This window comes from Melanotaenia boesemani, chromosome 9 (assembly GCF_017639745.1).
Source record: "Melanotaenia boesemani isolate fMelBoe1 chromosome 9, fMelBoe1.pri, whole genome shotgun sequence".
NCBI classification, from domain to species: Eukaryota; Metazoa; Chordata; class Actinopteri; order Atheriniformes; family Melanotaeniidae; genus Melanotaenia; species Melanotaenia boesemani.
In genome coordinates, this window is record NC_055690.1 from 30,154,052 (window position 1) to 30,169,427 (window position 15,376).

Sequence of the window (15,376 nt, forward strand, 5' to 3'; positions counted from 1 at the left end):
CATGCGTGTGTTGGAACGTACAAGCAGGGCATGTAGGAACGATGGCGGCCTGTGCATTACGCAGAGGCTTGTTGAGCAGTGTCAGTAAATACAACAGAAAACACACACACAGAATACTGAGTGTTGCTGACACCAACAGCGGGTTTGAGGCGTACAAACCAAGGCTGCAATGCCGAGCCTGTGGACTGCTCGGCGGCGTTCAGCAAAGGAGGTTCATGTCGTCACGGTAAGAGACGCAGCCAGTGTCCTCTCCTGTCGAAGCTAACATGCTAAATACTTTAGCTAAGTACTAGTTAATCAAGATGGCACCACAAAGTAAGGCTCTGGACACTTTTGTGGCATGAATGTGTAGCCCCTAGACGGTGTCTGTTTCATGAACTTGTTTAGTTGGGTTATATTTTGCAGCACAATTTGATTCTACTAGTCGACCTATGTATCCCATTAGCCAGTAAGCTAGCTAGCCAGCATGGGTTAAGCAACAACTTTTCAGCGTCTGTTCTGTCTCCGTTCACCCTGCAGAGCCAAACCATTACATGTTAGATAACGAGCATGCACCCACAGCGCAATATTCTGCATTTTAAAGGTGTGAAATATAATTACATGACCATTTATTCCATGAATGGAATGCACAACGACTTATTTTCTTTTTAAATACGTAGCAGTAAACCTGTCCAAAAGGCTGCATTCCCATCACAAAAACCATGGGAACCAGGATCTTCTAAAAGTTTTTTTTTCTTTCCCATTCCCTTCATTTCGAAACCAGGGGCTGAAATGGTTCAGGGAGAAATTTGAGCCCGAAATAACTGTTTGCAGGCTTAATATGTACAATATCCTATGAATAACGCATTACTCTGCAAGAGTCATCATTACTCACTGTAAAGACAGCATTCAAAGCCATTTTACCAACTTGATTACTCAGTGATCTTCTGGACTTCTTTTCTGGAGCTTACAGGGAAAACTGCTTACAGTGCAATAAATGCAGAGAACTCATCAACGCCCGTCAGAATAAATATAAAAAAAAAAATCAGAGTTGCAGGTCACAAGTGAAAAGACCTACTCCAACATGCACAACAGTAGGACTTGTTATACCATTTTCCTTATTGTACTCACTGTACCCCTCTTAGGATTATTCCCTCCAGCCATAGTTGGGATAGGAGAAGTCAAGCTACTTTAAAAAAATAAGAAAAGAAAAAAATCTTGCATCAGCTCCTTTTGGTTGCATCCTTCAAAACATTTAACTGATAAAATCATTAATCACAATTATTTGAAATAGTGCTGATGGTATACTGGTTCATACATTTTTTCCAATATGAATTAGTCTTGCAAAGCAACACTGGTTTAAACAGTCTAAACAATGTTGGGAACGTTGAAAATGAGGAAGGACCTTTTTTTTTTTTTTTTTTTACTGTTGCACCACTAAACATGCAGCAGAGCAGCTGTGTTATTGGAGATGTTGAGCAGTGAAAATGGATAGAGAAAGTTAGAAAATGAAGCTGTAGTAGGCAAGGTTAACAATGACAACGTATCTGTTGTCTGGAGATACTTTGGTTTTAAAAACTCGGACGTGGACCGAACTACTAGTTGCTGAGAATGATGTTAAGCGGTTTGCTGCACCACCTTAAACGCAAACATGCTTTGAAGTACCAAAGATGTCTGAAACTTAGATCGGCACCCTCCACATCCTCAGGAAAAACTGGGAAAGGAGGAGGACACTACAGTCCGATGTCACTTGTAGAAATGTTTGCTAGAACTGACTACAAAAAAAAAAAACAAACAAAAAGATCATCACCACAGTCATAATCCGTACAACCAAAGACATGGTTCTGATAACATCTGTGGAGAAAGACCGATTCAGGGCAACGGTCAAGATGGTGTGGACAGTAAAATGTGTTTTTGTAACAGTGTAATGGTCTATTCTGTCAGGCTATTGTCAGCTAAACTCTTTAGGCAGAGGCTGCTGACAGACGCATAGAGAGGGCGTCTAAATGTGGGTTTGAGCCTCGGGCTGCCCCCCCACGTCCTCATCCAGGGTTTCAGACTGACATTTTTGCAATGGTTTAATTGGTGGACCTAACTTTTTAATTTGGATGCAAATAAAAAATTAGATGCACCCCACTTTTCAGAGCATTGCTCCCAGCACCTCGTTTCAATACATGCTAAAGATTTCTTACGGACCGTTACCCATAGACATGGATGGTTATTGAAATGTTTGTGAATCAGAATGGGGTTGAAGAAAATGTTTATCCTTATTTGAAGCACAAATGTTCTGTAGGAAAAAAATATTTTAAAACATTAATTTTTTTAAAATAAGTTTTTTATTTCAAAACTCACTTTGAAAAAGCAAAATATTGCACTTCACTGATCTAAATTAAACTAAACATGTCAAACTGTGAACTAGATCATAAGGCTGAGCTGATTCTGTCAGATTGGCCTCCTAAAGATTTGCTGGATCTTTTTTATGAGAATTATCTACTTGAACTTGAATGTTATGGAAAGGAAACTCCTCTTTGGCAATATCATTTGCCAGAAAGCTGTGTAGTATTGATTTTCTTGAATTGCTGGTTGCACCGTAGAGCTCTGTCATCAGGATGCATGTGTATCAGAATGCTTGTCACTACTGATCATATACATTTTTATGAAAATCTAACCTTAAGCTGTATTACTTATATCATGTTTACTACTGTGAACTGAGAGCTCCCATCCTCAAGTCCTCAGAAATCATGAAGAAGCACTTCTTTTTTTGTTTTTTCTCCTCACCCATGCTGGCCATGTGACCAGAGCTTCCAGACTTGTTGCTATCAATAGCAACGTGTGTTCACTGTTGTTTTGTTTTTATTAGTTGTGGTGCAATGAAAAACCTGTTTTTCTGATTTTATCAAATCAACCAGAAAAAGGTGCTGAAAGTAACAAAGAGAAACTGTATGGGCTTGAAATATTGTCTCTGTGAGGGGGGGTGTATGTATGTATATGTGGATGAATGTTAAAATAGAAAAAGAGATTCAGACCTAGTTTTTCTCTCCATCTTTTGTCAATTTTTGCCAGTTTTTGACAGCTCAGGCTGCCTCATTCTTCATGGAATGTCTACAGCAGAGTGATGTGGATAGCTGGTTTGGTTACTGGAAACAAGAGTTGTTGACCAGAGTAGCTGCTGGCTGAGACTACAGTTCGCTGTGGTTTGGCTAAATTTAGATCGCTGATTATCTCAGGCCACAGAGAGCTAACATTTCTCACGTAGTTGCTGAGGTAGAAGCTGAAGAGAAGACCTGATGTATTGGTTGGAGTTGATTTGGGACCAGAGTCCTGGAGTTCATGTAAGATTCACTAGGATTTATTGACCTGAAAATAGGGCTGCAAATAATGACTATTCTGATGGTCGATTAGTCAGCGACTATTAAAACGACTAGTCGACCAATCGGATTATATATCTCATGATTATTATAAATTGATCTTATTTCACTTTCAGGTTTGAAATCTTGCATGAGGTGGTTATGTAAGTCAGACGTAGGGCTGGGCGATATGAACCAAATCTTATATCTCAATATTTTTTACCTGAATCACGTTTTTTTTTTTTTTTTTTTTTTTTGGTCAAGTAACCAAAAAGACAGTTCTAATTTAAAGCCTTTAGTGCCAAATATACTTTTATTAAGGATCAGCAGCACATGTGCATTAAAACAGCTGACTGAAATTACAGTACCTTTAAATTAAATCAAATGCTCCTAAAACAAAATAAATTAAAATACTTTTCAAAGACCATAACAAAAATACAGCTGTGCAAAATGCAAAAGAAAAGATGCTTTTAACTCAAAACAAGCTATATCGATATAAACGATATTGCTTCCTTCTATACTGCGTCTGATAAAGTATCGATATATTTGAAAATCTCTGTTTCCCAGCCGTAGTCCGACGTGCCTCCTCTTTAAATGTTCGAGTATTGCAGGCTTACTTCATTGGTACACAAGGTCCACTTTACAGATCTCACATGTGTTTAATTTATTTTGTAAGTTTAACGTGAAGTTATCCCAGACTTTTGACGTTCTCTGCCGCCGTTTTGCTCCCTAGTCCGCCACCATATTTTCCCCTGGCGGACTTTATTGCCCATGAGCAACTCTCAGCAGAGATGAAAAAAAAAAAAAAAAAGAAGACGATGTCTCACTCTGTATTTTTTTCCCCTTCTTTGCACAAGTGCATTGTGCAACTCTCAGCAGAGATAGGATTAGAAGATGATGTCTCACTCTGTAGTTTTTTTTATTTTATTTTTTTATTTATTTTTTTTGCCAACAATAGTCGACGGCTAAATTTGTTGTCAGTTATTTCTATTGTCGACTGTTGTCGACAACATCGACTAATCGTTGCAGCCCTACCTGAAAATAAGAAGTTATATTTTATTAAAGGGAAATTGTGTAATATTTTTAGTTGTTTACTGGCCAAAATCAATGTCTACGTCTGCATGTAAGGTGATTATTTTGATCAATATTGTAATCACGAATATTAATCATGATCATTCACCGTGTTTGGAAAAACATGTTTTTTTGCACCAATTATAAACAAACTATTTGGCAACAATTTTTTGTGAAAAATTCAATTAGAATAGATGATAAATAATGCAAAACATACATTTACCATTCATTTTTGAAAAGTTAATGTAAATTTTGGGGCTGCAAAAGATGCTAAATTAAGAGCCGTTCGGGAGCCAAAAGAGCCGATCATCCCATCACTAGTATATATATATATATATATATAGTTGTAATGGAGGCTACTGTGGAGAGGGATGTCGTGAGGCAAAAATTGATGAAAAGACAACCTAAAAATGTTTAGAACAGCAAAAAAATAATAAAATGAATATTTGTTTTTTAAAGTTTTATTAAGTGTAATTTGTTTTTGTCTTTTTTAAATTAGGAATCTGCAACATGTCACAACACTTTTTACTTTTTAAATACTTACATCCACACTCTTCGTTAATAAACATTAATATCTGACGGTAAGCCAGTGCCGGATCAGCCAGCAGCAGCTTTGTACGTTTAATTTTCAGCCTGGTCATGAAACAGAGGCGATCATCTCCTGCTCTGAATGCAGCTGCATGAGGAACAAGCCTCTTCTGGGTGCTTTTGGACGGGGGAGGGGTCTGCGCCACACCGAGTCCTCATTGAAGAGTAAACTATACACCCTTTCACCTCAGTCTCCAATATCACCAGAAGAAGTCAGTAGATTTGTCCCTAATAGCTTTTTTGAAAAAAAGTTGCTTAACTGATTAATTGTGCAGCCCTATCTGCATGTATTTGTTATCATTGGTGTATTATGACCTCCACTAATGATCTGACATATTGTCGTAAGCGAAGAAGTTTTGATTTGTTAATGACGGGTAAGCCCGTAGGGCAGCGCCATGATGGTTGTCTCTAGAGACAACATGGAGCAAGCTGGTTGGGTTTATGGATGGATTTGAGAGTGTCACACACGTGGGCGATAGGATGCTTTAACACCCATACATCTACTGGTAAGCAGGTTCGTTACCTACCTACACTTTTCCTGCATTAAAATAAAAAACTTTCACATAGTGTTGCACAAACATCACTGTTCTGGTCGTTTCTGTCTGCTGCAGTACATCGCGGCAGCTTCCTCCTCCTGATCGGCTTTTCTGCTACTAACACTGTCTGTCTTGTGTTTTTTTTTTATTGTTGAGCTGAGAAAGAGGATACCCATTTTTACCCAATAGTGTTGTTTTTGGACATGCTAACAAAAGTAAGCTAAATTTATCAGTCTCATGTCAGTCAGACTCGTGTGAAGCTGAATAATGACAAATGTTGATATTAGCCTGTTTCAGTTAGATATCGTTTGCCTTTATTTCGTACAACTGTTCAGTATTAATGAGGTTTGCTAGTGACACAGCTGTAAAATCTACTAGTCTTCAGACAGCCATGCTCACATCTATGGACATGGCAAGCATCCAGTTTTGACATTTGGCATTGCCTACAGAGATTCCTCCTGATTCTCTGAAGATCCCACTATCTACAGTGTATATCAAAAGATTCAATGTCTTCACAATTTGACATTGAGGAACTTTTCTTTACTTTGATTAGTGAACCTCTGTCTATTTTTTTTTTATATCTAAGAGACTCTGCCTCTCTAAAATGCTCCTTTTATACCCAGTCTTGTTACTGACCTGTTGCCAGTTAATCTAATTAGTTGTCAACTGATCCTCTAGTTGTTTTTGATTTGTACCAATTACTTTTCCAGCCTTTTGTTTCCCCTCTTTCAGCTTTTTTCAGTTGTGATGCTGCCATCAGATTCTAAATGAGCTCATATTTTCCATTAGATGAAAAAATGTCTGTTTCAACATCTGTTATATTTATATTCTATTAGGGAATAAAATATGGGTTTATAAAATTAAACCATTGCGTTGTATTTTTATTCACATTCTAAAGTGTCCCAACTTGTTTGAATTTTGGGGTTGTACGACAAAAAAGGAAGATAACTGGTAAACATGAATGCAAATGAATTCACCTTTCATAAGAAGTAAATGCACTTAACACAAAAGGCTGAATGTTAATAAACCTTTAAATGAAACCTCCTGAGGTGGCGGCGTCACATTTACAGCCTTCAGAAATATAACAATCCTCTTTCTAACTTTCTGGAAATAAAATGCCCTGTAAGCATAAAAAGATGAGTACTGGTCGATAATTTAACACCAGTCACTGGACTGGTAAGTCTTTATTGTTATAAATCGAAGTCATTAATTGATCATGAAAATAATCTTTTGTTATCCTCTTTATAACATATTCTACAGCCGTATTTAATAGTTTTTCTGAGCAGGATTTTTACATAATCTGCTGCTAAAATCTGACTTCCTGTTTTTGTGGGATTTGCTATACGAATTTTCCTGACCTTTACTTGAGGTATGTATCCAGAATCTAAACACTTTGTTTTGTAAGCACAATTTTAATCGTAAAACCAGGTTACTTTGTGATTATTCTTGTGCAATACACTCATAAAAATAACCTCAATTCAACTTACTGTGTAATATTAAATCCCCCCTCTTCATATATCCACCTCATTAATCCCCATTCTTCATCTCTGTTGTGAAGATTAGCTTTGCAGGCTGCACACAAGTATGGCTGTTATTTCTCTGAGGAGACCAGCTGTTGTCAGTGGTTAAGTACATTCTGTTGTGAGATTGAAGGCGTGGACACGGAGATATAACTAGATGATATTTTGGTTTGCTGACCTCTGACAAGTGGAGGTGTTGAAGTTGTGGTTGAGATTACGGCAGATTGTTCCTCTGTTATGGATCATTTTAAATCATCTCCTTCACGGCCCATTTATGCTCGACGCAGAAGACGGAGCAATACCACCGGAAATCATGGGGGCAATGATCAGCAGAATAGCTGACATGCGACCAGTGAAAGAAACAAACCAGAGAAGAAGAGGATCATGAAGAGAACAAAGAAGCAGAAGATGAATGAAGACGAGGACATCTAGGAATTGTGTAAGCTTTTGTAGAAAGTCTATGCAAGTGTTTAGGGTGTGCTGGGCGGTTGGAAATAACTTTAAAGCGATGCATTACTGCTGCTAAACGGTGTCTGAAACTGACGTCAGCTCACGGGAGTGAACTCTGAACTCAGCACTCCCCGCTAAAGGAGGAATTGACTTAACCATTGCAACGCAAAAGACGCATGGAAGTATGAGGATGGCGACATATGTTGTTTGAAACGAATGTCCCCATTTACTAATCTAAATGGGAGCAAAATCCTGAAACTTCCCACAGCTGCAGCTCCTCAGGGATGGAAGCTCTGGTTTTAACAGTGTGTTGTTATGCACATGTAGTGCACGGTATAACGGTGTTGCCTGTGTTTGGCAGGAACAGGCCTGAAGGGAAGATTTTGGAGACTGTTGGAGTATTTGAGGCTGTGAAGCAGCACGGCAAATATGAAACGGGACAGGTAAGATAATGTGATCCAGCTCAACCTCCTCATTGAGTACATGTTTTGTATTTCTCTAATATGTTGTATTAAGTCTGTGAGTTGAAATAAAAGCAGACTTGTATGATCTTGTCAAGTAACTTTAATCCCATCTTATTAATGCTGTATTAAACCTCCTTCAGATCTAATCTCTGAGTGATTTATCCATTTTCTCCCTGTTGTTGTCTTCCCCTCAGTTGTTTCTCCACAGTGTGTTTGGCTACAGAGGCATTGTGTTGTTTCCTTGGCACGCCCGCCTCTATGACCGAGACGTCACCCCTCCCATGACTGACAGGTAAACCTTTGGTTGTAGCAGATAGAGCATAAACGCTGTCCACTACCTGGTTTTTGGGGCTTTTTGTGATTTGTGGTATCTCTTTTCTCAGCAAACCAGAGGCCCCTGGAGCCCATGGCTCCAAGGAAGTGAAGGGAAAGACCCACACCTACTACCAGGTTCTCATCGACACCAGAGATTGTCCTCACATAGTGAGTCTTTGTCTACAAAAGGATAAAACGTCTCCAGGAAAATTATTGTACTGCATGTTTTCAACACTTAAAACTGCTAGCATCCCTGAGCACTATTGCGCAAATCAACACTTTCTAAGGAATGGTAGTGTGTAACTCTGGGGGGTAAATTCTGATGGATAGTTTACCCTTTAGGTCATCAGGGGAAGTTTTCCATGCATTTAGATTCCATCCAGGAGTCTTACAATCCAGCCGCAAAATGTAGTTTTTATTCAGAGACTTTATGGTCAATCCACAATGAGTCATCAATGATGACACCATTATTTAGCACATTTTCATAATAAAGAAGATTGCTATGTTGCAAACAGACCTCCATTTGGAACTGGAAAATATGATGAAGCCACTTCCTGTCAAAGTTTCCACCAGAGAGCTTAAATTGATGGTAATGGCCAATCAGGAATCCAAAGATCAACAAGTGAGCAGAAAGTTCTGTCTGTCTGAAAAGAAGAAAAATAATGGTTCTGTATGGCTGGAATAAAGCCAAGGAGATTTTTGACTCCAACTGAGTTCGTTTTGTGAGAACAGCAGGTAAATAGTACCAAAAATAACTGTACACTGCAAAAAAAAAAAAAAAGTGTAAATATTTTCTGTCGTGTTTTTTTCAGTGCCAGTATTTTTTCTGACAGCTGGTGGTGTCCTGAAAAATGTCTAGATGTTGACTGGGATAAAAAAGGGTTGGGATTCTACATGCAGTTGTACATAAAAACAAATCAGACAGACCAAAAATAGCAAAAAAAATGGCTTTGACTTTTAAGGGTTAATAGTAAAAATCCCCATCAAAGCCTCTTGTCTTGTTCAACAGTCTCAGAGGTCTCAGACGGAGGCGGTGACGTTCCTGGCCAACCACGATGATAGCAGAGCCCTGTACGCCATCCCAGGTACACACCAGTAAATAAAACTATTTTCACAGATGGATTACAGACCGATTTTTGGGTTGTGGTCGGCATGAGGTGTGTTTGTTGACATGTCTTGTTTTTCCCTTCAGGTCTGGACTATGTGAGCCATGAAGACATCCTGCCCTATAACTCAACGGAGCAAGTCCCGATCCAGCACGAACTGTTTGAGCGCTTCCTCATGTACAACCCGTCAAAATGTAAATACTCTTCTTCCAACACTACTTTAGCTGTCAGCACCATTTAGTTCTGCTAAACCGATTAATCGCATGACATGCTGCGATGATTCACATTGTTACGCAAAATGTCTCTTTCCTTTACAAGAAGGCCTACAGCTTTATAAAGAAAACGCAGTAAATTTTGGTTTACTAACACGACGTCAGAGGTCTCCAACCTGCGACTCTGGAGCTGCAAGTGTCTCTCTGGACCTTCCACAATGCCTCTAAATACAAGGCTAAAATATTTTTTTAAATCCATCTTGTCATTAGGTTGGAAACCAGGGACGTTTTTTTTCTGTCTGTTTATCCTCTTTTTATGAAGGTTTTTCTTTATTTTAAAACCTAAAAATTGAAATAAAAGTGTGGTTCTTCAAAAATAACAAATATCCTACGGTGGCTCTTCATTAAAAATAAATATATTAAGTTGCCTTTTTGAAAAGTCTCGTAATATTTGTGTCTCTAAAGGACTAAACTAAACATGTGTGGTATCCACAGAAAGTCCAGAATCTCAGCTACCAGCTCCCCAAAACCATTTCTATCACCAACACAGACACACACACACACACATATATATATATATATATATATATATATATATGTGTGTGTTAATGGTGTGCAGGAGAAAAAAAAAACTGTTTTCACTAAACGTGTTTGTGTTTTTTCTTCCTCTCTGGGAACCATAGTGCCTCCATTCACCGCCAGAGACACACTGAAGGCTTGGCAGGAGAAGAACCACCCCTGGCTGGAGCTGTCGGACGTCCACAGGGAGACAACGGAGAACATCCGGGTCACCGTCATCCCGTTCTACATGGGAATGAGGGTACAGGAATCTACATTAATCCACATTAATGATATCTGGGTCTACCTGATGGCACCTTAATCTGTCTTAAGCCTTTAGCTTTTTTCTGGATCAAATCTGGATGATTTCTTCTGTATTTTTTTAAATCTGTATAAAACTTAATTACAGTTCCTTCTTGTTCTCAGGAGGCCCAGAATTCCCATGTTTACTGGGTAAGTAGCTGACAATGGAAGTAAATATTCCCACGACTAAAAGTAAGCAGCGCTGAAGTATGTGTGTGTTGTGTTCCCGTAGTGGCGCTACTGTATCCGTCTGGAGAATCTGGGTAATGAGGTGGTTCAGCTGAGGGAAAGGCACTGGAGGATCTTCAGCCTGTCGGGAACCCTGGAGACAGTCCGGGGACGAGGCGTCGTGGGCAGGGTCAGCAAACATCATCATAATGGTTTTTACAAATGGAGCCTGTTTACATGACCATCAAAATCTGATAACTGGCAATAATCCAATAATTATGATAATCAGATCTGATGACTTAGCATCCATGTCTGAAATGTGATACGGCCTTAGCGTTAGCTGCTAATGCAGGAACTAATTTTCATCATAGCAAAAAATGTCTCTTAATTTTCCTCTTTGACTTCCTGCTGCTTTATGCATTACATTTCTCTTGTCATCTATTTACGTTCTGACGTAACACTATCCATTTTTGTCTTCCATTACAAAGACTTTAATGTAAAAAAAAAACAAAACAAAGAAAAAAACATGACTCAAAATCAGATGATTGTAATAATCTGATCGGATTACATGCACTTCTGAAATGCAGCACCCATGGTGTTAGTAGTACTTGCTAATACTGATAAGCCTGAAAAGTGTTGTACAACACTTTACTTTGTTTCTACTTTGACTTCCTGCTGTTGCACGGCATCATGTTTTTCTGTTGTTCTGCTCAGGCTGTGACAACACGTAAGTTTGTTTACCTAAAGATCTTGAAAAGACGGATGCAACAGTTTTTTTACACATGCGCGAATGTAAAAAAAATAAATATTTAGGTCAGACGTACAGGGCTACATGCATTAAGATATGGGAAGAAATCTAGGTGTGTTGATGTGATTCTCCACAGATAATAGCAGTTGTCTGATGGATGATCAGATTAATTTGTTTACATGATCTGATTACTCCAGATATCGGGTAATGATCAGATTTTTGTTCATGTGAACAGGCTCGTTGAGGGTTTTGTGATGTCATGCTAGAAATCAGCATTAAAGATAAGCATCATATCTCCTTCGACTTTTTCACAATGAAAGCAAAATATGATGCAACACCACCAGGAAAGGTCTGGTTTGGTTTAAACATCACATCTCCAATATAACTGAATGACCCTTAAAACTGTGTGTAACTCTGTGGGGTAAATTGTGATTGATAGCTTACCTTTTAGGAAAGTTATAGGAAGTTTTTCAGGCATTAACAGTGCATCCGGAATGCATTCATAGCGCTTCACTTTTTCCACATTTTGTTATGTTACAGCCTTATTCCAAAATAAATACATTTTTGTCCTCAAAATTCTGTACACAATGTGAGAAAGGTTTTTGTTTTAGTTTTTCAAATTCATTAAAAATAAAACACTAAGAAATCACATGTACAAAAGGTGAGCTCAGGTGCATCCAGTTTCAACTGATCATCCTTGAGATATTCCTACAGCTTAATTGAAGTTAACCTGTGGTGAATTCAGTTGATTGGACATGATTTGGGGAGACACACACCTGTCTACTTAAAAGGTCCCACACTTGACAGTGTATAGTAGAGCACAAACCAAGCTTGGAGTCAAAGGAACTGTCTTTAGACCTCTGCAACAGGATTGTCTGGAGGCACAAATCTGGGAAAAGGTACAGAAAAATATCCGCAGCCTTGAAGGTCTCAATGAGCACAGTGGCCTCCTTCATCCGTAGACTGAAGAAGTTCAGAACCACCAGGACTAGAGCGGGCTGGCTGCCTTAACTGAGCGATCGGGGGAGAAGGGCCCTAGTCAGGGAGGTGACCAAGAACCCGATGGTCACTCTGTCAGAGCTACAGCATTTTTCTGTGGAGAGAGGAGAACCTTCCAGAAGGACAACCATCTCTGCAGCAATCCACCAGTCAGGCCAGGCGGATGCCATTCCTTAGTAAAAAGCACTTTGCAGCCCACCTGGAGTTTGCCAAAATACACCTGAAAGACTCTCAGACCATGAGAAACTAAATTCTCTGGTCTGTTGAGACAAAGATTGAACTCCTTAGCGTGAATGCCAGGCGTCATGTTTGGAGGAAACCAGGCACCGCTCATCACCAGGCCAATACCATCTCTACAGTAAAGCACGGTGGTGGCAGCATCATGCTGCGGGGATGTTTTTCAGTGGCAGAAACTGGGAGACTAGTCAGGATAGAGGGAAAGATGAATACAGCAATGTACAGAGACATCCTAGATGAAAATCTGCTCCATAGCGCTCTTAATCTCAGACGGGGGCAATGGTTCATCTTTCAGCAGAACAAAGACCTGAAGCACACAGCCAAGATATCAAAGTGGCTTCAGGACAACTCTGAACGCCCTTGAGTGGCCCAGCCAGAGCCCAGATCTGAATCTGATTGAACGTCTCTGAAGAGATCCTAAAATGTCTGTGCACCGACACTTCCCATCCAACTTGATGGAGCTTGAGAGGTGCTGCAAAGAGGGAATGGGTGAAACTGCCCAAAGATAGGTGGCTTCATATTCAAAAAGACTTGAGGCTGTAACTGCTGCCAAAGGTACATTAACAAAGTATTGAGTAAAGGCTGTGAGAACTTATGTACATGCAATTTCTAAGTGTTTTATTTTTAATAAATTTGCAAAAATCTCAAAAAATAAAACAAAACTTTTTCACATTGTCATTATGGGGCATTGTGTGTAGAATTTTAATGACAAAAATGAATTTATTATCAGGACTAATAATCAGGCATAATCTCATTGTCTTGTAGTTTTATTTATTCTCCCGGTTTCTTCGTTATAACTCCAGTGTTCTTCTCATGGGGTCTTCCACATGGAAAGCTATGGCTGCTCAGTCTGCAGGGTTGTTGCCCTGGTCACCGCCCTGGTCTGGGTGGCTGAGTGGCAGGGCTCGGTGCACCCTGATCCGGGCGGTTCCAGTGGTAATGTTTGGGTGGCTCCTGGTGTGAACGGATCTCAAAGAAATTGTTTCCTCATCAGGTTCAGCAGCGCCAAACCAGATGTTTATGTTTTATTATTCTAATTTTGTGAATATAGGTGTTTTTATTATGTGAAGCATTTTTTTGTGCTTTTTATGTATGAAAAATGCTTTATAAATAAAATTTGATTTGACTCATCACCAGATTCAGGTTAAAAAAAAAAAAAAACAGGCCTGTAACTGAGTCTTCATCCTCACTGTCTTTATATTTAACCAGTGAATTATTTCTGTGTCTTCTCAGGAACCGGTGTTATCTAAAGAGCAGCCAGCCTTCCAGTACAGTAGCCATGTGTCTCTACAAGCCCCCAGCGGTCACATGTGGTGGGTTTTCTTTCACACTAATCCACATAATAAAGTTTATTTCAGGTCCTGTCTCTTTAACATTAATCTTCCAGCTGTTACTATCCTTTTTGCAGCTGTCTGTTTAAAAAAACAAAAAAACAAAACTTTGCTGTTATTTGTTATTTTTGTTTAGGGGGACGTTTCGTATTGAAAGAACTGATGGCTCCCACTTTGACGTTCGTATTCCTCCTTTCTCCCTGGAGAGCAACAAAGATGACAAAGCGCCCCCTGCTGGTTACACCTTCTAACTGTCACTCCCCACCTTCAAGTCTTGGACTGTCAGCCAGTCTTGTACTGCCTGGGTTATCTAGACTTGCATTTCCCTGTAAATCCTGCTTCAGCATTCATCATCAGTCAGGTTGAATAAAGGGGAAAAATTCAGTATCTAGATAATCTAAGCGCCGGGCCGTCTAGATCCTTTTTCTCTTCAGTGCATCCAACAGCAGTCTGTCATGGATTTTAATGTAGAATAGAAAACACGCTGCTGTTCTGTGCATCCTCACACCATTTTATGTTTTAAGAGATGCATCCAGTGAAGTGGAAGGTAGAATTAATGTTTCCAGGCTGAGCTGCTTCTGACATGCAGGAACTGAAATATTAAAGAGCAAGTATTTCCTGCTGAGCTCAGATCAGGGAGAGGCAGCAGCTCTCCAGCTGAGCTTCGTATCAAGGTCTTTGTTGGACTTTAGGTCAGTGAGCCATCACTTAACCTGCTTCTGCAAAACAAAAAAAACATCCCCACATGCTGATGTAAAAAACACTTTTCTCCTCTTATCCTGTTCAAAATCCAACTACGTTATGACCTTCTGACGTCTGAGAGGGAGGATATTTTCAATTCTGGGCTGTACACACTACAACCTCTCACCAATTGACAGCAAATTAAGTCTTTAATATAAAAAAAATATATATATAATAAAAAATTCTGTACAATCCAGCTGTCAGTTTGACACATTCATGAAAAAAGGAGGAACTGACTCAAGATGCAGACGAATTGAACCCTGAAATTTCTCATCACAGCTGCAGCCTGAATGTTTGAGGCATTTCCTTTTTGCATTAGTTCATATTGATCCATGTTTACAAGAATTCACCGTGATTCAGTGTTAAGATCAAACTGCATAAAAAGAAGCTGCGAGGCTGAAAACATGTTGCCTGTAACTTGAGCTGAAGGTGAGGCCTGAAATCCAGAAGCAGCACAACATGTAATCAAAGCAAACAGTTTTCAGCCAGAGTTGGAGAAATGTGTCTCTTCCTTTAAGAGCCACAGTGAAGTCTTCATCTCCACACGTTGGACATTTCTTCCACGTCTTTAGCTGACGTTCCCCCTGAAAGTGAGGAAAGAAACAAAACGCTGCTTTCAGAAATGATTTGAAGCAACAGTGATGATTAAAATACTGTAAATAGTGATGTAATTAAAAGCTCAATAAATATTCCTTTTGAAAAA

General features: G+C 39.3%; 1 protein-coding gene across 2 annotated transcripts; it reads left to right on the forward strand.

Moving 5' to 3' along the window:
* Positions 1 to 2: 2 nt before the first annotated feature.
* Positions 3 to 15,376, forward strand: poldip2 (polymerase (DNA-directed), delta interacting protein 2). 2 transcript variants are annotated; one of them, XM_041994462.1, is made up of 11 exons: positions 3 to 226; positions 7,853 to 7,934; positions 8,150 to 8,247; positions 8,339 to 8,438; positions 9,280 to 9,355; positions 9,463 to 9,570; positions 10,272 to 10,408; positions 10,573 to 10,599; positions 10,682 to 10,807; positions 13,835 to 13,914; positions 14,069 to 15,376. In XM_041994462.1, exons 1-11 carry the CDS (start codon positions 42 to 44, stop codon positions 14,181 to 14,183), a joined length of 1,134 nt encoding a protein of 377 aa, XP_041850396.1. In that variant the 5' UTR covers positions 3 to 41; the 3' UTR covers positions 14,184 to 15,376. The 2 variants fall into 2 exon arrangements, with proteins under 2 accessions (XP_041850396.1, XP_041850397.1); XM_041994463.1 differs by having other exon boundaries at positions 7,859 to 7,934.